At 34.5% G+C, this 25,557-nt stretch overlaps 1 protein-coding gene across 3 annotated transcripts; it reads right to left on the bottom strand.

Annotated features, from left to right (window-relative positions):
- Nucleotides 1–644: 644 nt before the first annotated feature.
- Nucleotides 645–25,048, bottom strand: LOC110645035 (DNA repair protein RAD50). 3 transcript variants are annotated; one of them, XM_021798033.2, is made up of 27 exons: nt 24,652–25,046; nt 24,443–24,529; nt 23,920–24,087; nt 23,045–23,220; nt 22,496–22,610; nt 21,194–21,422; nt 20,799–20,977; nt 20,539–20,709; nt 20,215–20,319; nt 19,955–20,062; nt 19,594–19,805; nt 19,378–19,470; nt 18,253–18,380; nt 17,018–17,132; nt 16,772–16,901; nt 11,374–11,583; nt 10,382–10,590; nt 9,959–10,160; nt 4,536–4,705; nt 4,132–4,456; nt 3,680–3,805; nt 3,546–3,598; nt 2,240–2,390; nt 1,568–1,630; nt 1,343–1,476; nt 1,130–1,258; nt 645–985 (listed from the first exon to the last, which is right to left on the bottom strand). In XM_021798033.2, exons 1-27 carry the CDS (start codon nt 24,772–24,774, stop codon nt 946–948), a joined length of 3,951 nt encoding a protein of 1,316 aa, XP_021653725.2. In that variant the 5' UTR covers nt 24,775–25,046; the 3' UTR covers nt 645–945. The 3 variants fall into 3 exon arrangements, 2 of the variants coding, with proteins under 2 accessions (XP_021653725.2, XP_021653726.2); XR_009148177.1 differs by lacking the exons at nt 645–985; nt 1,130–1,258; nt 2,240–2,390 and having other exon boundaries at nt 1,383–1,476; nt 24,652–25,048; XM_021798034.2 differs by lacking the exons at nt 22,496–22,610; nt 23,045–23,220; nt 23,920–24,087; nt 24,443–24,529; nt 24,652–25,046 and adding an exon at nt 21,948–22,049.
- Between the last annotated feature and the right edge of the window lie 509 nt (nt 25,049–25,557).

Raw genomic sequence — 25,557 nt, 5'->3', positions numbered from 1 at the left:
TAAAAATTCTTATGATATCAAAAATAGGCTTTTAACATAAATGTCATGATTTAAAAATTATTGGAAATGATCGACCCATATTACTGCAGTTCTTTAACAATATTTAAAAAATTAATATCTATTTTTATTTGTTTAATAAACACAAAAAAAAAATATTAAAACACAACGCTAGAAACATAGAAAGATATTTTTTTTTCTTTATTTTTAATTAAAAATTGAAATTTTATAAAAATTAAAGAAAAAAAATTTAATTCTTTCTAAATCATAAAAAATAAAATATAATTGTATACAAATTCAATTTGATTTTTTTTTTCTTGCATATCATTTATAAGTGTGCCTTCCACAGGATGCACGTTTAAAAGAGTACGGAAGGTTTCACAGAAATGCGAAAGGGAAGTTAATTCAGATTCAGCAAGAATAACATTGTCATCGTCGATGGTGCCCAGAATTGCTGGATAAAAAATGGTCCTGAAAAGTCTGAAGTTTAACCCAGTGTCAGATATGAAACGTATTGGAATCCATAATTTGTGAATCTCTCCAACACCACATCCTTTTGCTATGCCACAAACGCAACACATGCCAAGTTGCAGCAAGCAGAAATGAGTGGTGGGAAAACAAGACAACACTCACTTCCACCTTGTCCATGCTTTGATCAATACTCATTATTAAAACAGAGTGCACTACATCACCGTTTACAACAACCAAAGGTTAGATGCTTTTGGCTTGGAGGACTTCATCCAAGCAATAAACAAGGCTTTCATATAGAGAGGTTTTCAATAAAAGAAAAGAAACCAAGGGAAAGAAGAGGGAAATGATGTATCATAATTAATTTACCCGTTGCTTATATACAAAAAACTGACTTCTGGAAATTTTTTCAATTTCAGATTGAACATTCCAAGTCTTTCTCCTTCTGAACAAAGGATGCTTCTGCCTCATTTTCGATTGTCAATCAAAAATCTCTTGAGATTCAATTATGCTATGCTGACTGAAAAGTAGATGTAGAAATTTTAGTCTGAATCATATAAATCAGGTACACGAAAAACAAGATAACAAACAAATGGAAATGCAATGCAAACTCAGAAAAGCAATATCACAACATAAGAGCATCATTTGGGAAAAAAAGCCTTACTGATCATCTTTAGTGACTCTATAGTATCGTTCTGCATGCTGCCTTTGACCAATCAGATGGGCAAAACGTTCATCATGAGTAATCACTATCAGTTGAAAATTCTCCTGCCCCTTTCTATCCTCCATAATTCTGGAGACAGGATACAGGATAAATACAAGTGTAAGTCCAAATTCATCAGATGTCCTGTAAAATGGACTTGTAGAGTGACCATACCTAAGAAGAGCTGCAGCAAGACTCTCGGCATTTGGGCCATCCAAGTTCGTTGTAGGCTCATCTAGAGCTAGTATTCCACAGTTAAGGCAAAATGTCTCTGCTAAAGCCAACCGAATGATAAGAGAGGCAAGGACCTGAAGTCAAAGAAAGAGTTACCTCTCTCTCGCTATCTCCTTTTCCATTTCTTTTCATAAAACACAAAAGAAGCTTTCAATTATTACCCACCTTCTGACCAGCACTGCACCTTCCTCTCATTTCTAGCTCTGCATCTCCAGTCTGCATTAGAACCTGTCATGAGTGCAGTTAAAATATCATCAGAGTATTTCAAGAAAAGGATGAAGTGAGGAAGAGACATTGAAAAAATAGGAGTGCAATAGGTGTGTGTACGAAATTGTATGTTCTAGCTAAGTTGAAGTTCTATGATGCAATTTGGCCTGCTATGATCCATGCCAACAATGTTGGCCAGAGAAGAAAAATGTCCATAAATGGACAGTAGCAAAGATGAGGATGCCAAAATGAATGCGGAAATCCTATAAATAACCATAGAAAGAATGAGTGCAATTGTTGGAAGGTGGAAATGCCATTGATTAAGGATAAGTTGAATGAGATGCGACTGAGTTTGGTTATGCTCAATATAGATGCACTGGTAGAAAAGATGGAATATATTCAGGTTACAAGAGAAGAAGACAGTGAAGTGGTTCAAAAATGATTCAGTATTTTATCATTAGACCCGACAGAAAAGGTAGACAAATGAGCATGAGAGAGGAAAAGAGTACATATAGCTGACTGGCTCACCCCAACTAGATTGGCATTGAGGTTAACCTGAGCTAAGTTGTATTCAAATGAAGAATGACTTGCAAGAAGTAACAGTGCTTTTAGACATTTTATAGTTCATACCTTGTAGCTGTAAGATCGAGTCCCAGCACCTTCTGAATCCGAATGAATGCTAATGTAATCTATATCCTGTCCTCTGTATGTTTGTTGCCACAATTCCCTAATGATTTTATTTATTTCCTCCATTTTCATGGTGTGGAACCGCATAAGTGCTCTAAAAACATCAGGAGATGCTTTTTAAAAAACTGTAATGTTATTTCTTATCAACACAATTGAAGCAACATCCACATGGGCACACAGACAAGAAGGCAATAATTTTGCATATGGTCAGCGAGAATGACGATAGTTCAACACCACCGTCAAGGTGGCATCCAAAAGCTGAATAGAGATTTTCCATTTCAGTTTGCTTGTGCTGCTCAAAGGAGGTTTCACACAGATATAGCAAAACATCAAGTAAACTACCACAATTAGAAGTTGCATGACATGACATCAGTATCTTAGCTTAGGTGGCAAAGAGTTGGACTGGGAGCAAGATAGGTCATGGGTCCATTTTTCACATGGCCCAAGAAATTCACAATGCAGGAAATTCAGTGTTATTAAAGGCGAGGAAAGGCACTGGGCGAGGCACGCCTAGGTGGAGAGAGGCAACTGCCTCTCTTGCCAAGGAGCTGAGACACGAGGCTGGGTAACATTTAATTTTTTTTTTTTCAGTCAGAAAAAAGCACGCGACTTTTAAAGGAACCTTAACCTCTCCTTCACTCAGTTCACGCCAGCAGCACTCCAAGAGACCACAAACCAGGTACTTCTCTCCTCTCCTCTTCTCTGCTTCTGTTGTCTCCTCCTCTCCTCTCCTCTTCTCTTCTCTTCTCTCCTCTTGCTGAACTGATTCTTTCTTTCTTTCTTTCTTTTAACCTCCTATTTCTTTCTTTTTTTTTTCTCCCCTTCTTTCTTTCTCACCAGGTAGTGTTTTTTTTCTTTTTAATTTTTTTTGTTAGATGGGTGATAAGGGTAATAAAATATGTTTTTTTACTTACTAAGCTAGTTAGAAGTATAATATTTTTATATTAAAAGCGTGTGTATATATATATATATATATTAGTCTAGGCAATGGCGCCTCCAAAAAGGTCCTCTACTCACCTCTCGCCTTAATAACACTGAGGAAATTACAGTACGCCTTAAGTTAGGTAAACAATAACTACCTAATGTTCCAAGGCACTGCAACAACAACCCAAGGACAACAAAAATAAAAAACAAACAAAACCCTCTGATTACACAGCTATGACGAGAAAATTGAGAAAGAAGAATTTATAAACCCTAAATAAGTCATAAAGAGCACAAACACATATGAAATTGTTTAGGAAAAGCTCACTTGTCAACTGCATTGTAGTATCTGTCCAGGTCCTTGTTTGCCATTTCAGTCGTCTGTCACAAATTGTTCAGGTAAAACACATTGGAAAGGGTATCGTTGAATAACATATTCAAGTAATAAGGAATATGTCCCACCTTAAGCTGAATTAGCTGGTCGAAGTACCGCTTGTCAATGTCCTTGTATTGGGCCTGTTTAAGATCAATCTTATTCTTTGAAATATTACTCTGGTAAACTGACATTGTACCACGGCACCTGTTCAACTGTAGTGAGTTAAAATAAAAAAGTTAGTCCTTTTCGATTTAATCAAGATGAAGGCTTGACATAAGAAATCAGTAATGGTAGATATTCTGATAAGAAATATATTTTTTGTATATTTTTCAGACAACAGTTTCACTTGTATTCTATAACAATTCAGTACTTGAGAACTTATTCATCAACCATTTCAAGTGATAGGTTCACTTGTATCCTATAAGAAGAAATCAGTAAGCATACCATGATTGAAATGAATAACAGCTATGGACTAACTGCCTAACCCTACTTACTTCAAAAAGTGAGCATGGAATAGTTTCTCAAATTTCATACATACCTCTGAAAGAAGTCTCTCTCTTTCTTGTGAATATCTGACAAGTTCAGCTTCAAATGTAGAAACCCTGCCAATCTTCAGTATTCTGTCTTCCAAAGATTCAATCTCCTGGGTAAGCTTATCCACTTCAGCCTTAGTTTTCCTGTAATTCAAGTTGTCCTCAATATTTCTTTTTATGGAATCTTGGCTCCTTAAAACATCTTTACTTCGGTTTAATTCAGCTAAAATCTCTTCCTTCCTTTTATCACAACTTTGAAGCTGAGACTCTAATAGAGAGAGTTTTTCTCGCACCTCCTTCAATCTATCCCCTTTCTTTAAATCATTATACCTGGAAGCACGAAATTGAAGATCAAGATAAATGGCGTGAAGTAATCTTGTAAATCAATCCTCAGTTTCACAAAACTCACTCCTTAATTTTAGAATTAGTCTTAAGAAGTGCGCTGACTTCCCACTGATAGTCATCTAATTGTTTTTTCTGCTCCTCGTATTCCTTCTCAAGTTTCACTTTCAATTCACTGCAGTAACTCTGTAATTTTTCTCTCTCCTTAGATAAAGGGCCGAGAGCCTCTTCCAAATGCTGAAAAGATACCAAGCAAATCAATTTTCTATGCATGATGATGAAATAATAGAAGCTAGAGCTTTTCATGGAAAATTGGAGATTGCAGTAGTTAAATGTTTAGGGTAAAACTAACAAAACCAGGATAGTGAACTACATAGCCCCATCCAGTCAAATTCTCATAAGGATAAGCTCAAGTCTAAGTTTTAGACATATTTTCTTAAAAAGCCAAGCTCAAGTCTAATTTTTAGGCTCGTTTAATAAACAAGTCAAGCCTGAGCTCAACCTAATAATGGGCTTCTTAAAACTTGCGAGCCAGCTTGTGAGCTAGCTTGTTTAACAGGCTCATGAGCAAACTTGTTAACTTAGTTTATTAAGTGAAAATGTAACTTCTTTATGTTAATTATTATATTTCATAATATTGTAAATATATTAATTTTGTTTATGATTATTCTAAGGAATAATATATTAATAATTATCATTTACATTTATGATATAATTAAGTTGTACAGCATATAATTATAAAATCAAAAGTATAATCGACCCCAAGTTTTATGACATTAATAGAACCATATATGCACATAACCTAATGCTATCTTTCGTTCATTAAGTTTTTCTTAAAAATTTTAGTCATAATTGCATCCAGTCCGCAATTACTCCTTAATTATATATGTGCATTTTAGTTAAAGAATATATAATTAAGGACTAGTTAGAAGGTATATTATAGTATATTATATAATCTTCTTAAAGTTAGTAACTATATATGTATATAATTAATTTATTTATAACTAATTAAGCTATATGGAAATAAATCATATAAGATCACTTCATAGTCCTAAATTTTAAGTGTATTAATATATTATATAATATGTTTTATAGTCCTCAATTAAATAGTCCTCAATTACATATATATATTTTAAATAAAGACTATATACCTAAGGACTAGCTAGAAGGCATATTGTAATATATTGTATAATATACTTATAGTTAATAATTACATATATAATTAATTTCTTTATAACTAACTAAGCTAAACAAATATACAATATACTTTATAGCCTTCAATTATAGTCATTAATTATATATATATATACACATTAACTAAAATCTAATAACTAAAGGCTAGTTAGAAGGTATATTATTATAACATTCACCACTTTCCGATGCCGAAATTTCTACCATTGATGGGAATTTTTAGTGGAACTTAGGGTTTCACGGACTGTAGAAATAGTGGTAAGTGTTTGTATGTATTACAGGTATTATGTTAGAGAGTTCTAAGGGTTGAAATTTGCGAGTAGAAGGTTTCTTTTTCAGGCAGTATGAACTTCAACAACTAAAGTCCTTTTATAGCCGAGGGTATAAATGGCTTTAGTGGGCCGTTTTCTTTAAAAGGAGACTCAATTTTTTTTTTTTTTAAGCAGCCCTCCTTCTGCAAACTGGTTTTCTAAACAAATATTTCTCAAAATCTTTACTCTTTTCAATAAATTTTCCTTGTTGAACAAGAGTTGATGTTATCAATCGTGTTTTGGTGTTTGAGCAAGGAGTGAATCATAGTTTTCAATGACTAGAGCTAAAGCTTCAAGGAAGGTAAATTTCTTGTATGAATGTGAAGTTTACTACTAGATGTTACAATCTTGAGTGGGTTTTGTTAAGTGGTTATGCTTATAACAAGTCCAAGTTGATGCATGTTAGGTGTTAGGACTTTTAAGAGTAGTTGTAGTATTAGAATGTGTATACAAGAGTGGAATAGGAGTTTTACATCTTTGATTGAATCTCTGTTGTTTAAAGCCTTGCTATAGTTCACAAGTTGTTAGTTTGGGGTTTTATGCAATTGAACTAAAATTTTTCTCTTATTTTGGGTTTTGATGAAAAGTTGATTTTTTGTATGGATTTGGAGATGAATTCCTGGGCACATGTTGAAATGCTAGGGTTAAATGAGTTGGTTGATGAGTGGCACGAATATATGTTTGAATTAAGTTTTTGGAGCTTTAGACATGAGTTGAAGTGTTTTGGAAATGTGAAGCTGTAGAATTCAAATTGGAAATTTTAGAAATTTTCAGGCTCAGCTACAGAAAACCATTGTTTCGACAACTAGAGTAGCTACTATCTGCCGAGGGCATTTAAGGTTGAAGACTTCAACAGCCGAAGTTCCGTACTTCGACACATTTTCTCTTTTCATTTTGAGGCTCCAAAACCCAATTTCATATATAGAAATGACCTAAAATTAATGCTATGATGTGTATATATAGTTTTAGAAGTTCAGATAACTCATTAGGGTCTGTCTTTTATAGGATCATACGTAAAAAACCCGGAAGGCTACAGTTAAGGAATAACTACCGTTCAGGTTTTGATAAGCTACAAGAGATGAATAATACTAACCTGATTAATGCTAATCTTTTTTAATTAATTATAATAAGACTCATGACCATTCACATGCATCATTTTATGGTATTATTAGGTTGTTTGTATTTAAAACACGAATATATTACATTACTACATAATTAATTATTGATGCTCGATAAATGTTGGATGACCCACTGATTTTCCCTATGCTATGGATATGTTATGATCATGCATGATATAATGTAATAAGACTAGGCGATGTCTAATAAGCTGATGGCTCAGTATTTATGATAGAGGAAGACCAAAGAGCTTTTTTACGAGTTAGGCACATTGGTTACGTTATGTATTAAGAGGAAGTCCTGAAGAGCATCTTCATGAACCGAGCAAATTGGTTGTGAGAAATCATTGGAAACAAGTCCATCTTATGTAAAGTGTTTGTGTTGTGTAAAATCATATGATTGATGCATTGCATATGTATGAATTGAATGATATAATAAAAGAAGTATAATATCTGTTTGTTTACTCACTAAACTTCCCAAAACTTATCCCCTTCCATCAACCCTAGGTGCAAAACTACAAGATTAGAAGGTGTCTACAGCAAGACTAATCGGCTATAGTGGACTAGCAAAGTTTAAAGTATGACTTAGAGTTTTTTCTTTAATAGTAGACATGTAATTGTAATGGTTAGATACTGTGCTTGGTTTTAGTCTATAGAAAGTATGATATATGCAAGAACAAAACGGTTTGTATGTTTACCTTAACCTCTAAGCACTCTTTAATAACTATGTATGATATGGATGAACTACACTTCAGCATTTTATGAATGTAATAAGAAGGTTCAAAATTCTGAGTCATTTTTAAAAGAAATATTTTATGCTATGATGGAAATGCTAAAGTGTAGTTACTTATGAATTGCTTTGGGGTTTGGTTTATAAGGAATAATTTAATGTTTTTAACAAGTTTAAGCTTGCTACGGCTTTCGACAACCTTAAGCTAACTCGTTTCCCACCACCAGTAACAATCCCTAATAGGGTCATTACAATTATAGTATATTATACATTATAGACTAACTTTTATAGATAATGAACTAGATATTACATCACATTACTAGTATGTTACATCATAGTACATTATACACTATAGACTAACATTAATAGATAATAAACTAAGATATTGAGTTTATAAAGTATTAGATTGAACCAATTAAATGAACTAAGATATTAATGAACTAAAATCTTGAATCATTGTAGCCTTGTATAACTTAATTAAGAATCAATTTATTCATGTTAACTTAATAGTAAATCAAAATTACATTGCTATAAGAGAGTCACTAATCCTAAACAATAGATAGCTTTTCTTAACAATATTAATACTCATAAACGCATTAAATTACCGTATAATTCTTAATTACATATGTATTTTCTAGTTAAATACTATATACGCAACTAATTTCATCATAATTATGTATGAATAAATTGTATAAAGTGTTGGATGCGCACAAAATATAAAGAGTTAAATACTATGAATGATTTCTTTAAAATTAATAAATTATGTGCCATATATTTAATACAATAAATTAATGTTATTAACTAAAAATGAAATTATATGTTAAAAAAAATTGGATCAACACAATATAGTTTAAATAAAAACTATAAATTTATGTATTAAAAGGAAATGTAAAAAGAAAAAAAAAAAAAAAAGGAAAAACAGGCCTTGCTCTAGTCAGGTGTTGAAGCTAGGTCATTGACTTGGTTAGCCAAGTCCACACCACTAGGTCATTATTATTCTAGTGATTGAGTTTGTACACCAAAGGTGTTATAACATATAACACAGTGCTGAAAGAATCAAAGCCTTGTACCACATTGGAAGTTGATAAGAAGGAGAGGAGTTTCTTCCCTATAAAAGAGAACCTCTCCCCTTTCCTCACAATCACAACTGTATCATGTGGCCTTTAAACCAGTAAATGGGTTCCAAAAGTTATTTTCGTATTTAAAAATTTTTAAAATCTAATTTTTTGTACTAAGTTGGCTTGTTGATGGCTTGTTGCGCAGCTTGTTTATATTATAAACAAGCTTAAGACAAGCTGAGCTCGAGCTATGATATTAAAGCTTGAGTTGAGCTCTAGCCGAGCTCAAGCCTAAGGAAAAAGTCACAAATCAAGCTTGAGCTATACAAAGCTCGATTCGAGCAGCTCAGCACATTTACAACTCTAGGCAGGGCCACCTTAAAGACAAAACTTGCTGACATGGAAAAATTTAGAAACTACATTACACCTACCAACTAAGAATTACTTTATAAACCATTAGACAAAAGCAAGAAACCTAGGCCTATTTTGAACTCCAAGTTCTACTTGTTAATCAATCATCTTTGTGAGTGAACCGTAACTACCATCTTACATAGGTAGGAAATGTGAACCTACATGGCACCAAGTCCACCCATGAAAGAATGCAAAGGTGGAAGATTTTGTATTTCAAAGCCTCATCACTCTCCAAGAAATTACAACTTCAAACTTTGAATCAACTATTTAAGTTTTATCCACGGTCAACCCCTTTTAAAACTAATAACTATAGTGAGTTAGTGTTATCACAGGCGCCACAACCAAGGTCTTCAAAAAACTGGATAGCTTTGACACACAGATGAAATATATAAACGATGATCAAGTCAAAATAACCGACCTGGGAAACCTAATTACACAACTCGAGTCATGGGATTTTATACTCCGACAGTGCACACCCTAACCCAAAGTTAAAACTGCTTTTTTACTTGGCATAGCAATGGCATTTGACCAGTTTTCATGGAAACTATTAAAGACTCAGCTACTCAGGTACGAAAAATTACTTTACCACCAACATGAAAAGTGCATAAATGCATTCACAAACTTTTGACAGTTGAGACAAACGATATGAATAACCAGATAGGATGAAAGATGACCTTCTCATCAAGCTCAACTTGGTTTTTTTCCTCAGATAATCGTTCCAACTCCTCTTCCACCTTTTTTAGATCATGCAAGGTGTTACCTATTCTAGTTTTCTCCTCCCTTAGACCATGCCAACGTAGTTGAATGTGTGACAAATCATTTTCCATGTACCTCCTATCTTCCCTTAACTTCTCCAGTTCAGTATGCAAAGCATCCCTGGTTGCCAAGAGAGATAAATTAAGAAAGTAGACAATGGGGAAATCAAACAAAATTCTAGGAAGTAAATATGCATGTACTTGTGAAATCAAAGTCAACTCAAACTAATATCAGAAACAAAAACAAATTAAAAACATAATTTAAAAGATCAGCTTGCTTCCAAATTGCTTGATAAAAGAATAAAAATTAAAGTAATTACGTGATAAGTTAAAAGTATGCACCTTGTGCCCTGCAAACTACTCAGTTCTGACTGAATTTCTTCCATAGATCTGACACCTTGCCCCCGAAAGTCAAGCTTGTACTCCAAATCATCAACTTGCTTTTGCCACGTTTGGATTTCTTGATAAAGCCTATCAGCAGTTTCAACAGGTTGCACCAGGGCGTCAACTGAGTCCTTGTCAGCCTTTATTTGAGCTAAAACACCCAACACCTAAAAGTAAAATCATTCTTAACAATCATAACCAAACATCATAACGGATAGTTCCTAACATGTCACTTGACAGCACATCGAAGAATAATTATTTCTTCACAACAAATATCCTTGATTCATAAGGCATGTCTGAGTCCCTTTCCATTGATAAGCGGCCATCAACAAGAGAATTTATTGAAAAAAGACAATCAAATACAGCTTTACACAAACATATTTGAAAGAGCTACATTAAAATTCAACTATCTCAAAAAAATAACATCATTAGTCTACCAACAACAATCAAGTCAACTCAGCAAAGTTCCACTTCACATGTTTTCAGTTGGCTGCATGATTACTTTTGACTACTTTTCCCAACAAGGGGCAAATTACCTGCAAACCACTACTGGTAGAGAATCAAACAAACTCAATTGCATAAAATTACTAATGATACTAGTAATAGAATTTGAAAAGCTAATTTTAATGTTTCAAATCACTAATGATCCATAATCAGGATTGTATGATAAAAAAAAAAATAATTGCTGTGCACGCTGCGATTTCTGGCAACATTGTGCCCAAATATTGGATCAATACAAAGCATAGAAAAAAGAATCACAATGTTTCTGTTCTCATTTAAGGATTAATTATAGTAACTCAGCTTTGCATGCTTTCCCAGAAATTTGCAATAGAATTAAAAACTAATTTTAGTTAAAATGGACTAAAACCAGAGAATATCTCCATCAAAATAAGTTTAGTGCAACAGATTCATATATTCTAATGATTAAAAGTGCCAAAACAAATGCTTACATCATCAAGGACTTGAGATTTCTCATCCAGCTGTTCAGTAAGTTCATGCAAATTTTTCTCTGCAAGAGGAATTGTTTCCTTGCCAATTTTGACATATTCCTCAAAAACAATACGAAGCTTGTCCAGCTGCTGAAAATAAGAATCTGCATTTAAGGACTCTGAAGCCAACACCTTCATGTGCTCAGCAGAACTTGCAGCCTTCACTCTTTGCTGTATTTCACATTATGATATGTGTTAGAAAGAATTGTTAAGATATGTACCATAAATAGCTAGGATATGTGTATCTGTAGTGATTGTGTGAATATATTTAGGTGCTAGAATCGTAACTATAATTACGTATTTAATTAGGATTGTATTTCCTATTTAGTTGTCATGTACAGATTATAAATTGACACCATTGGCTTGAGGAAATAATTAAGCTCTTCAATCATTCTCAATATTCTTCTTCTGTTCTATTTTCTCACATGGTATCAGAGCCCTCGATGGGTCTGATTTGAAATATGAAACAAAGTCCTCATAGGGAGGAACTTTCACTCTTTTTCCGATCACTTTCTGGAAGTTCGTGGCTATCACAACCTAGCCTAGTGGATTAACCAGCTCAGGATCGGCCTCTCCACTAACCGCCGACGAAAGACTGCGGTACACTCACCGACTGGTGAGCCCTCTCCGGCGACCGTCTCTCACCAGCGCTTCTTCCCGTTGACTCGCCGACCTCAGGCGACCTCAACTACACTGGTCCTGTCACCTGTCTCTCACTTTTTTGTCACTACCTCTTCATACAATAGGCTTTTATGACATATTTCTGATCAACATTTCAGTGTGCTTCTCTTGCGAACATGTCTTAGATTGAGGAGTCCTCCAATACAACCTTCAACATAGGTTCTGAGATTCTCAAACCCATATCCAACACAGGTTCTGAGATTCTCAAACTCATATTTTCTTCCATTGGTAATTCACAAGCTATTACCATTGTTAAATTAGTAGAAAGTCAAAATTATATATCTTGGACTGCATCAGTAGAATTATGATTTATAGGGCAGGAGTATGATAACCACTTGATTAAAAATGCCATAGATATAGTTTTAACAAATAGAGCTAATTAGACTAAGATTGATGCTTAATTATGTAGTCTCTTGTGGCATTCTCTAGACCCAAAATTACTTAATATTTTTTAATCTTGTAAAACCTGTTGCAAAGTCTGGACTAAGGCGAAAACCTTATATACAAATGATGTAAATCGTATTTATAAGGTAGTATCAGATATAGTTCATCTGCAATAAAATCAACAAGATATGTCTAGTTATTTAGGATAGGTAAGAATCACTGAAAGATGAATTTAATTCTATCATGCCATGTACTGATAATATTTCTGAGCAACAGCGGGACAGGTTCTTCATGGTTTTGGCATTGATTGGACTAAGACCTGACCTTGATTCTGTTAGAGACCAGATATTAACTAGTCCGGTTGTTCTCACTCTAAAGGATGTGTTTGCCAGGCTTCTACGCATCTCACTCAATAAGAATAATTTCTCTCGAATTAAGCCTTCAGTTTTAGCTGCACAAAGTGAAAACCAATCGAGACAGAGTACTTATCAGAGAGGCAAGGGTAAAAGACCCCATTGCACTTATTGTGATAAGAGTAATCACACTCGAGACACTCGTTGGACCCTTTATGGTTGACCACCACGCCCCATTCAGTCAAATAATGTGGGCCAATCAACTGCTCACATGGCTCAATCCGGTGAAAATGGTATTCTTCCATTACCTGATGGAAAGATCATGTGTCAGATTCTATCCTATTAACTGGAGCTGATTACAAGAAGTATTTACAATATCAAACAGCCAAACAACAATCTTCTAACAATGCTCATTCTGGTAATTCCTTTGTTTGTCTAACACAGTCTTCGCTCATTGGTCCATGGATCCTAGACTCTAGTGCTTTTGATCATATATCTGGTAACAAAAGTCTTTTCTTATCTCTAGTTTTTCCTCCGGTTTTGTCTAAAGTTACTTTGGCTAATGGTTCACAAACTTTAGTTAACAGCATAGGAGAAGTAAAAATCTTTCCATCTATTCCTTTAACCACAGTTTTGTTCACTCCAAAATGCCCATATAATTTAATCTCCATTAGTTAATTGACTAAAAATCTCAATTGTTCTGTCACCTTTACAGCTGACTCTGTTGTTGTGCAGAACCGGAGTGCGGGGAAGATGATTGGAGTAGAATGTGAGTTACAAGGGTTGTACCATCTTTCTACTTCAAATTCTCCAGTTACTCTTGCCTCTACCACTTCCGCTGATCTTCTTCAAAATCGTCTGGGTCATCCGAGTCTTGCCAAATTGCAAAAATTAGTTCCTAGTCTTTCTAATTTATCTTCTTTTGAATGCGAGTCCTGTCAACTTGGGAAACAAAGTCGTGTTTCCTTTCCCAAGCGAGTCAATAATAGGACTAAGTCCATGTTTGAAATTTTCCATTCGGACATTTGGGGCCCAAGTCATGTCAGTACAAATTTGGGATTTCATTATTTTGTTACTTTTGTTGATGATTATTCTCGTTGCACTTGGTTATTTTTAATGAAGTCTCGTTCTGAATTATTCTCTATATTTCAAAAATTTTCTACTGAAATACGTAATCAATTTGGTGTTTCTATTAAAATACTTCGTAGTGATAATGCAAAAGAATATTTGTCTACTCCCTTTACTCATTTCTTATCTTCTCAGGGTATTACTCACCAAACATCATGTACTTATACCTCTCAGCAAAATGGAGTTGCCGAACAAAAGAATCGTCATCTAGTTGAAACTGCCCGCACTTTACTCATTCACCATAATGTTCCACTTCGTTTTTTGGGGAGATGCTATTCTTACTGCTTGTTATTTAATTAACTGAATGTCTTCTTCTGTTTTGCAGAATCAGAGTCCTCATTCCATTTTGTTTCCCGACCAAGATGCACATCAGTTGTCCCTGTGTGTATTTGGTTGTATTTGTTTTGTTCATGATCACGCTTCTAGCAAAGATAAACTTCAGCCCAAATCAATAAAATGTGTCTTTTTTGGACATTCTAGACTTCAAAAAGATTACAAATGCTACAATCCACTTACAAATAAATATTTTGTGTTAGCGAATGCAACTTTCTTTGAAACATCTCCCTATTTTTCCTCCAACACCGCATCCAAGGTTTTTATTCCCACCGCCTTACCAGTTTCTACTCTTCCTCCACCACTAATCAGTCCACCACCTCTACACGTCTACTCACGTCGTCCTCATCCTCCCACTAACACTATTGATGCTCCTTTCCTTGATACAGGTACAACACCTGCTCCTAGTGACTCTCGCCCTCCTTCATCTCCACCTATTCCGGTCTCGCCTTCAACAGACAATGCCACTCCTCCCATTGCCATCCGAAAATGTATTCGTTCGTCTCAAAATCCTCATCCTATTTATAATTTTGTGAGTTATCATCGTTTGTCTCCTTCCTATTATGCTTTTGTCACCATTTTGTCTAATGTATTTGTAACTAAGACTGTTAGAGAAGCTTCGAAACATCCAGGATAGTGTAATGCAATGGTTGAAGAGATGACTGCTCTCTATAACAATGGCATTTGGGATTTGGTGCCACTACCCAAGGGAAAATCTACTATTGACTGTCGATGGGTTTATACAGTCAAGGTGGGGCCTGATGGCCAGATTGATAAATTTAAAGCTCGCCTTGTTACAAAGGACTATACTCAGATCTTTGGCCTCGATTACAGTGATACCTTCTCTCTCGTGGCTCAGATTGGCTCGATTCGCCCTCTTATTTCCTTAGCTGCCATCCATCACGGGCCACTTCATCAACTGGATATCAAAAATGCATTTTCACATGGCAAGCTAGCTAAGGAAGTTTATATAGAGCAACCACTAGGGTTTGTTGCTCAGGGGGAGTTTGGTTTGGTGTGTCGCCTACGACGTTCTTTATATGGCTTGAAACAATCTCCGAGAGCATGGTTTGGATGGTTCAGTACTGTAGTCCAACAATTTGGAATGTCTCAGAGTGAAACTAACCATTTAGTATTTTTTCACCATAATAGCTATGATAAGTGCATTTATCTAGTTTATGTTGATGACATTGTTATTACAGAAAATGATCATGTTGGGATCTCAAAACTCAAAAAACACTTGTCCAGTCATTTTTAGACTAAGTATCTTGGGAAGCTAAAGTATTTCTTGGGGATTGAAGTGGCATAATCCAAGACAGGTATCGCCATTTCTCAAAGAAAATATGCTTTGGATATACTGACAGAGACCGGCATGTTAGACTGTAGACACGTAGATACTCCTATGGATCCAAATGTCAAACTTGTTCCTGGACAGGGAGAGTCATTGGAGGATCCTGGTAGATACCGGAGATTGGTTGGAAAACTCAATTATCTTATAATCACACGCTTAGACATCTTATTTGCTGTAAGTGTGGTCAGTCAGTTCCTTCAAGCACTATGTAGTAGTCATTGGGATGCAGTTATTCGGATACTCAGATATATTAAAGGAGCTCCAGGACAAGGCCTATTATATGAAGACAGGGGTCATTTACAAATTATTGGTTACTCAGATGCAAATTGGGCAGGTTTTCCTTCAGACAGACGGTCTACTTCAGGATATTGTATTATGATTGGAGGTAATTTGATTTCTTGGAAAAGTAAGAAGCAAGATGTGGTTGCTAGGTCAAGTGCAGATGCAGAATATCGAGCTATGGCTTTAGCAACTTGTGAACTTATATGGTTGAAACAACTTCTCCAATAGTTGAAGTATGGGGAACCTAAACAAATGCATCTAATCTATGACAATCAAGCTGCACTTCACATTGCCTCTAATCCAATGTTTCATGAGAGAACAAAACATATAGAGGTGGACTGTCATTTCATCAGACAAAAGATTGAATCTAGGTGTATTGACACTAGCTTTGTTAGCTCAAATGACCAATTAGCAGATATCCTGACAAAATCTCTTAGACGCTCTCAGATTGAATATATTTTTAACAAGCTTGGAGCATATGTTTTGTATGCTCCAGCTTGAGGGGGAGTGTTAAGATATGTACCCCAAATAGCTACGATATGTGTATTTGTAGTGATTGTGTGAATATATTTAGGTGCTAGAATCGTTGCTATAATTACGCATTTAATTTGGATTATATTTTTTATTTAGTTGTCCTGTACAGATTATATTTTGACACCATTAGCTTGAGGGAATAATCAAACTCTTCAATCATTCTCAACATTCTTCTTCTGTTCTACTTTCTCACAAGAATCAAAAGAAGCTACAGCAGATTTTCCACAAAAAAAAAAAATTAATGTCAAAATAAGGGGCCAGGCATCAAAGAATATTATTAGGATCGATCCATGATTGTTTAAATAATGCACACCTTTTTAACAAACTCATCTTCCTCTTCAGCAGAGAAAGGGCGCTCACAGCAAGGGCACATGTGATGAGCACGGGCAACCCTTTCAAAAGGATCAAACATTTGCCGCATACCATCTGCAATATTGTACTTGCTGCAGGCAACGAAACAGACACCATGTTAGCACCCTTTTCACCTCAGAAATCAAAAATCAACATGCCAAATAGCTGACATATATATTATGTGAAAATGGAAGTAAAATTCAGGGACCTTTTCTGGACATCTTTTTTCTCCTTTGCAGACTCCAAAACTTTGAGGTACAAATCAATGGTAAAAGATTGTTGATCCAAGGATTGGAGTTTGGATTCAATGAATCTCTTCCTTGCTACATGAAATCCACTTGATAAGTACATAGATAAACAAATAAGCAGATCATGAAACACTATCAGCCAAAGATTATAATGGCAGAGAAGCATGACAAATAGCTAAAAAGCAAAAAAGCTAACTAGCAGCAGTTATTCTTAAATAGCATTATAGCATAATTGCGGATCAAAATAGAGCAGAGGTGTACTTCATTGTTCCATTGAAATCAAAGTTATAACATGGGAACTGGGATTGCATCATGCAAAACCTATGTTGTCACAAAACTTTGAAAAGCCAATGATCACACTTTTTGTCTATGATAAGAAAAGCCAGCCTAGAGCACACAATGGGATTTTTACTTGTAAACCCCATGGAACTTAGGCACCCCTTCTATTCCATGTTCTAGGGTAACTGACAGGTTCAAAACTAGGATTACTTGGGGAGCATAAAGTTCAAAAGAGGCTAGCCCTACAGGGCTTTATTGGCAAAAACAAGAAAAAAAAAAATATTTCTCTGTCAAAACCTAGATCAGCATGTATTCATATCTAAATTAAACAGAAGTACTTAAAAATCATTAAAAACCCTTAAAGTAGATATTAGGTAACTCTTTATGGAAAAGCTGTTGGCATTAACAGGTCATATAAAATCACATTATCAATTTGGTGTTTATCACAAAGATGGTTAAGATATGCAAAATATGAGCCCATTAATCTTAATATACTCCAGAAAATACTGAATATTAAGCTTCTCATGGTCCCATATGGTTCATAAAATCCATTTTGACGTGGTTAGTATACACTATTCAGAGTCAAAGCCCTTCAAAACAAGACTGACAGTCTGATACATTTGAGGCATGATAGATAAAATTCATTAACGAAGGTATCATCAAGTAGGAATTTTGTATGAGATCACACTTCAAGCAGGATAAAAAGAATAATTAATTAAAAAACAACTATTACATCTGTTCGTAGATGCATATAAATAAAATCTTGTTAGAAAGTTTACCATGCTATTGCATCCTATCAAATTATTTGAGAGATCCAAACCACAAAAACAAAAAAAAAGTATCCTAATAATTCTATGTTTCTAACCAAACCACTATATCAGTGTTCATTTCATTACAAGTATGAAACAGTACTCACAGTCCATATCCTTGCGAAGTTTGGACAGGTTATTGTTAACATCTTGTATTTTCATCTGCAACACATTTACCTCCTTCTCAGCTTCACGAGATTTTGAATTCAAGTCATCAAATTCAATTCCAAGAGCCCTGTACCAGGAGAAACATCAACTCAAGGAAGAAGTCAATATCTTATTGAAAAAAAAAAATAACTCAAAAAGGGATAAAAACACCCAAAAACCTTGCCAGACAACTCTGACTTACAATTAAATAACAAAAACTGAAGGACCAACACAGAATAAGATAACTCAAAAATTAATCAAAAGAATTTCAGATGCCTCTCCAAGTAGTCAGACACTATGTTGAGTTGACTAAACAATAAACAATGCACAAATAACATCAGATGCTCTGATATCATTGTCAACATGCCTTGTAGAGGCATAGCATATTTGACAGTCCAAGAAAATACAACATTTAATTACTTGAAGAAATTTATTTTCCTGTTCCTAGTTTGGTTAGTGTTCAACTCAAATTAAAAGTATGGAAGATGGCTAAGTAAAAGATCTAGAAGTGACTTTCCCTTCACAATTTTAAAGCTAAACCAATTAATTCAGAGTAAAACCTTTTATTGGTAGAGAGACACCCTAAAACATTCATTTGTACACAATATCCAAAAAGATAAAAAAAAAAAAAAAAATGCAAGTATTCCCCACACACATAGACCCAACGATACAGGCAGAATTTAAAAATTAGAAATAAACATGAAAGAGGAATGAAATTAAAAAATATTTGAGACACAATATTATTTAGCAGGCTGCAAGGCAAAAACTACCACAGTACCACACATTTATATTATAGCATACTAATAAAAACAAACACAAGAGAAAATATATAATAATTCACAATTCAATACAGTCGCAACTTCAAAGGAGCAGGAGTGTAAATAGATGGAGAATAATAGTATGGCTATCAATAATCTCGTGTAGTTTTGCAAAAGAGCCGATAAACAAAATAACAAGAGAACAATCACAATCGAAATCTTATTTGCTTACAAACCTAAAAGAATTCACAAGCAATAGTAACACTACATGAATTCTTGTAGATGTGTCATCCCCAAATATAAAGTCAAGTGTGAGATTGGAAAAACCTTAAGGCTTGAGTAATTTCCTTCTTCATATCCTTATCAGCAGGAAGCCTCCCTTTTAGCACTTCTCTGATTCTATCCTTGTATTCATCAATTCTAGGGGCCAAAGAAAATGAAAAAGCATTAGCCTGTGTGAGAGAGGAGAAAACTAGATACGAACATAGAAAAGAGCAGAGACTAAAAAACACAGAAAAATTGGGCAAGAATGAATTCAATTACATTTTTCTGTGCTTCTTCTTGTGATTCTCCAACTCTGCCTTCTTCAGGGACAGTTTCACTCTGTCCTCAGAATCTCCAGCCAAGATGTCTTTCTCGCGATTGAGTGCCTTAATCTGTTGCTCTATCCCATACAGCTCACTTTGCTTTTGACGAATGTTTGATTCAAACTCTCTTTCAGCAAGCTGCTTTGTCTTTCTCTCAACTTCAATTTGCTGCAAAGATAACCACAACTTTTTCTTTTAATTATTTCTGTTTTTGGTTCCTAGAAGAAGCAGATTCGTGTACAGATTCAATTTGTTCAATAAGACTGAGTTATTAGATACCAGGCAAAAAAGTTTTGCAGAAAGGAAGCCATCCTTACCAAGTTTTTTTCTCTTTCATCCATATGAGAAAGATTAATATGTGAAATTTGTTCTTCAAGTGAAGCAAGTTCACGTTCCTTATCTTTCATGCGATTCACAATGCCGTTCTGCATAAGTTTACAATATTGATAACAAGTAGAACATGAAGGCATTAACAATAGGACAAAAACATACTTCCATCTATCTAGACATAGAGAGAGAAAAGGAGGGGAAAAAAGGAAATTGCGTGCTGGGTGGGGAGTTGCGTTATAATGTGCACCTTTATCTCTAATTTAGCATGCTTCAGAGCCTCAATGTTTTTCCAACGGTCATTTACATCCCAATAGTGATTCTCTGCTGTCTTAACTTCAATATCATTTGATGTCTGAAACAACAATTGTAGTTATCATAGAAGCCACTTTAAATCTTAGGCATACAAAAATATTGAAATCTTAGATCACTATTACATATGTGCATGAAAGACATAGAAGTATACAGCAAAGCAAGCATATATACATGCATGATAGCATGCAAAAGAAAGAAATATCCAGCGAAACACATGCATGATTTGTCACATGCGTACACACTTAGAAAGAGAGACCACCTTTTTATCTTGCAAATCCTTCTCGAGATCTATCAACCTTGATTTTAGTCTATTCATAAGGTTCAAAGCAACGTCATCGCTGAAAGGGGTATGTGGAAGAGACCCTAAATTATGTCTTGCACAAAGTTTTTGGATAGTAGAATCCCTTTCATTCTTCTGGGAACCGTGAGCCTAATTTGAAAAAAAAGAGGTCATCTAAACATTCCACCTAAATTGGAAAATAGTAAACTTTAAAATATGAATAGTTTCATTGAGATTACTTCAGCTTCAGTCTGAAGCTTGCTACTCTCTCGGATATACTCTGTAATGCTCTGCCTATGAAGAGAACTTTTTGTCTCAATGTCATTCATTTCCCTCTCCAACTTGCCAATGTTAGATTCCAAAGATGCAACATGTTCATCAAACTTGGTTTTCCATTTCATCAGGTCTTCATCAGTATCTAAACAAGGGGAAAAGTGCAGTACATTAGAAGCAAGTATGAAACAGTACAAGAAATGCAACATCCATCTCAATGAAATGATTCCACAGACAAGATGATGAGCACAATCATGTGCCTGTGTATGTCTATATGTTTGTGTGAGATAAGCAGAGAAAATAATGTTTCAATAACTAGGATAAGGATCAGTATGCTCCAGCCAAGCATAACAAAACCAACCTTCATTTTCCTCCTCAAGAGCTTCATATTGTCTCTGCTGCTCCTTAAACAAAGTTCTCCTTTCAGCAGTTTTTGTTGATATCTGCTCCTGTAGTTTTCTCAAATCTTTCAGAGTTGTTTCAATTTGATGGATTTTTGCATCAACATTCTGAACTTTATTTTCTACATCTTGTATTTGGACTTTTGAAGATTCTGTTCTTTCTTCATCCTGACCAATGCTTTGCCGAAGCTGTAAGAACACAACTTAATATCATTAAAAACAAATCCAGTCTAACCGGTCATTTGCTATACTTAACCTATATTCAAATTAACTAAAGCAAAAACAAAATGAAACTTTCGCATCAACATAACACGTTTTGAAATTCAATCAAATCCGAAGTGCAAGGAACATAAGTCATGGGGGATGAGAAATATAGCAGCACAAATTCGTAGAACAAATAGAAAACATAAAATAATTCTGGCCAGAAGAAATTATTTATAAGTCCAGTTAATAATACTGCAGCATCATTTTCATATTTATTTAGTGATTGCAGCATCATTTTCATACTTATTTAGGGATTATTACGTCTGCCATAATTGGTCAGACCCATCAAACTACAAAAGGAATAAGATTAATATGCATGAATCAAGGATTAGGCAAACAAGCTCAAAGTCAAAGACAAGTCAAAACATCAACCAGACTCCATGGAAGAGGTTAAAAATGTAATTACACCATGCAGAAGAAAATAACCAAACGTTAAGAGCTTTAACCTACATTCATCACTATGAGTAGGAGATTCCACAAATTAAGCCTGGACAAAAGAAACTTCTGCACAAAAGGCAGCTCAAAAGTAGTGCAAAAAGCTCATGGCATTTGATCCTTTACTGTCAACAAATAGTAAGAGATAAGACATAAGAGAGCAAACAAAACATACTGCAATTACGGTACTGGCAAGCAAAACAAATTCACTCTACAATAATTAGAACTAAATAAAAATAACTTTCCTCTTCTATTCTACGAAAGAAAACTCTGGGTACCTCCACCGGAAAAAAATAAATTCTACAACTCAGTGAGACTAAAAAGTAGAGACCTTTTGAACTAAAGCACATAAAGGTGGAAGTTTCATCCACCACTAAGGGATACACTTTTCAATTCACAAGGGTTGATACTAAATAACAATGGGAACCTATCTAGTTGGCTGGACGCTAGATGAATTGCCACTGCCCTATGAACTACCAGAAAGATCCACTAAAGAAACCGAAGCACAAAAATAAGAACTTCATATAATTATCTCAAAGTGCAAATGGGAAAAAGATAAGAACCTTATATGCAGAGTCCTTCAAGGTCTGAAGATTTTCTAATTTAAGTTTGTAGGTCTTTATCTCTTGAGCCTGATCCTTGTGAAGTTTTTTAATAACCTCCAATGCCTTTGTGTATCTGTGTAATTGAACATTGCAAAATTTAATAGTTTACCTGAAAAGATAATGCGTAGTAAAATCAACTGCATTATACACCAAAGAATAAAATCCTGCAGTATCATAAAAAGACAATCACAGCAAAGAAGACAAGTCTGAAGTCCGGATACACAACAGCTAGGCAAGCTTTTGAAGACACTGATTAAAATTAGAAGTTATTATCAGTCCTTTACTATTAACAAAGTTTAACTTCATATATACAAGAAGGCATCTTAGGCATGTTCAAGAATGGACAATGTAGCAAAGAATATCCATAAGCAATCAAACAAAACATCTAAACCTGACACAAAATAAATCTAAACAGCCAAAATATGCAATTAATGCTTGTAACACTTGGTGGAAGTAGTTAACCATTAAAGTTCATCATAATAGTTCAGGAGAAAGTGCAAAGGTTACCGTGTGGCAGAGAAGATATCATCAAACTTCTTCTTTAATGTGGAAGGATCTTGCAAAGGCCAGTTAGCTTCATCTTGGTGAACAAATATAACATTTTCTAGAATGGCCTTTGAGACACCCATTAAAGCAGGGATTTCTCGATCCATGTCAGCACATCTATAGCTAAGGCAAACTTTCTGCAGTTCAGCAAGAAACAAGAGGATAGAAGTAGGTTTTATATTTGAGTACAAACAGTGGGGAAATCATTCCAAAACTGTTCAACACTGACATTTCCATAACATAACAATAATTTTGGCAATGAAAAACATAAATTCAAACTACATCAGATGACACATTGGCCAACAAAAGCATAACATATAGATAGAAGAAATATGGAATGGAAAAAGAAAACTGGCCATGAACATTTCTCTTCCATTGTGTAATTTCTCATGAATATCTTTAGCCATCAAGAACAAAGGACAGCTAATTCCTTCAATTCAAATTGTGTCAAACAAAAGACTACTAATTGAGGAGCCCTACACACAAGTAGTCTGAAACAACAACGTTTCTGGTTTCCCCAAAAAGAGGCTCTGTTTTTCAATACCGATAACTAATCATACCATAAAGACTGATGAGGAAATTTCTTTACAGCATTAATTCCAAGAAAAAAAAAGTATTTAGCCAGCATATAGGCTCATAAAGTAGAAGCCACTAATGTTTTAAAAGTAACTATTTAGTATTTAGAAACATTCTCCTTTTCATGGGTAATCACATTGTTGTTAAGGAAATGCAAGACAATGAGACAAAGTTCACAAAAATAAGCAAGAAATCACTACAACATTGATACGTACAGAAAGTCAGAAACAATAAGCAGAAAAAGAAAATGTTATCGTAACCTCTCCAGTATGTGGATTTATTGTTTGAAGTACACTCTCAATAGCCTTATACTCCATTTTTGATGCCTTCTGTGTTAGCTGGAATGATCTTATGCAAACCACGTCTTTCCCTGCTGCAGTCTTGAATCGTAGCTTAATTTGCCCCTTTGTCTCTGTTTCCCCCGCAACCTAAAATTACAAACAAACCTTAACTAATGAACTAATTGCATGCCCACACATGAAAAATAGTTCTGAAATGAAAATTACTTGATGAAAAATACACACAGAAAGAAGCAACGTTGAAGGGAGAAAAGTGAAAAAGAAACAAGAAATTGCTGTAGGTGAAAAGCACAACCAAAGACCTCAATTGGACTGAGTTCAATACAGATGTAGAAGAAATGCAGACATTGTTGCCACAGGGAGACAATAAGAACAAAGAATGATAAACCCATTTTGGGAAGAAGTGAAAGCAACATAAAAAATATGTTTTCTGGGCAGCCAAAAAGAGTGCAAAAACCGGAGAAGAGTGGCAAGAGAAAGCTACCTTGGGATCATGAACAAAACTGTGGCCAGACCTCGCATTTGGAGGCAACTCTCCTGTGCAAGAAAGCTTTAAACACTCTATAATCGTCTGCAAATAAAAAATAAAAATAAAAAGTAGCAAAGGATAAAACAAATGACCTTCAACATCCACTACAAGCCGATTATTGTATTCTGTACACAGATAAAAAGCAGAAATAGCCAGGAAATTACAGTTTTGCCAGCGCCGTTGGGGCCGACGATTAGGGTTAGAGGCTTGAAGAAGGTGATGACGTTTTTGTTCTCCGGGTCGAAACTCCGGATTCCTTTTATAAGCATCTTATCGACGGTACTCATCTTCGGTTCTTCCTCTTTAGTTTATGATTACAGAAACTCTATATAGCGCAGAAACTATGATACATAAGTAGAGGCATGAAATTGTCAATTGAAGCGAAGGCAAGTGAGAGGAATCGATCGCAGGCGCTGATCGCCGGTTGCTATCGGTGGTGAGGCTGAGCCGGAGTACTTTTAGCTGAGGAAACGGGTGAGAAGTGAGGAGTGAGGTGCGAGAAGGAAAACGGAGGGAAAGGTTTTGACGCTCTTGAGGGTACTCGTGGCCGCTAAAGAGTGAAAGAAAAATAAATCTGAACAAAAAAAAATAAATAAAGTTTCCAATGATTTTGTTTTAATTATAAATCGTTTTAATTATTATTTTTTATTTAAAAATTTTATATTTTTATACTTAACAAAAATAATTTTTACTCAATAATATTAAAATTAATCGATACACTTTTAAATTTTAATTACCTTTTAAATTTTAATTATATTAAAAATTATTTTCATCTCTTCTTTAATGGTCAATCTTCATAAACTAATCTATTGTAGAATTTTATTTTATATTATTTTACACAAGCACTAAAATCATCTATATAATATAAAATATAGATGAATGAATATTCAGATAAATAAAATTAAAATAATATAATATTTTAAAAAATTGATTAAAAAAATAATAACGAATTTATAAAGTATTTAGTTTAATTTATAAAAATTAACTTATAAATATTTAATATTTATAAGTTAATTTAAATTTATGAATATTTGAAATTTTAAATAATTATGTGTGTGTTTAAAATATTT

The sequence above is a fragment of the Hevea brasiliensis genome, chromosome 4 (genome assembly GCF_030052815.1).
Source record: "Hevea brasiliensis isolate MT/VB/25A 57/8 chromosome 4, ASM3005281v1, whole genome shotgun sequence".
In the NCBI taxonomy this organism is placed as follows: domain Eukaryota; kingdom Viridiplantae; phylum Streptophyta; class Magnoliopsida; order Malpighiales; family Euphorbiaceae; genus Hevea; species Hevea brasiliensis.
The sequence above is the reverse complement of the archived record's forward strand: the minus strand, read 5'-3'. Positions and strand labels throughout refer to the sequence as shown.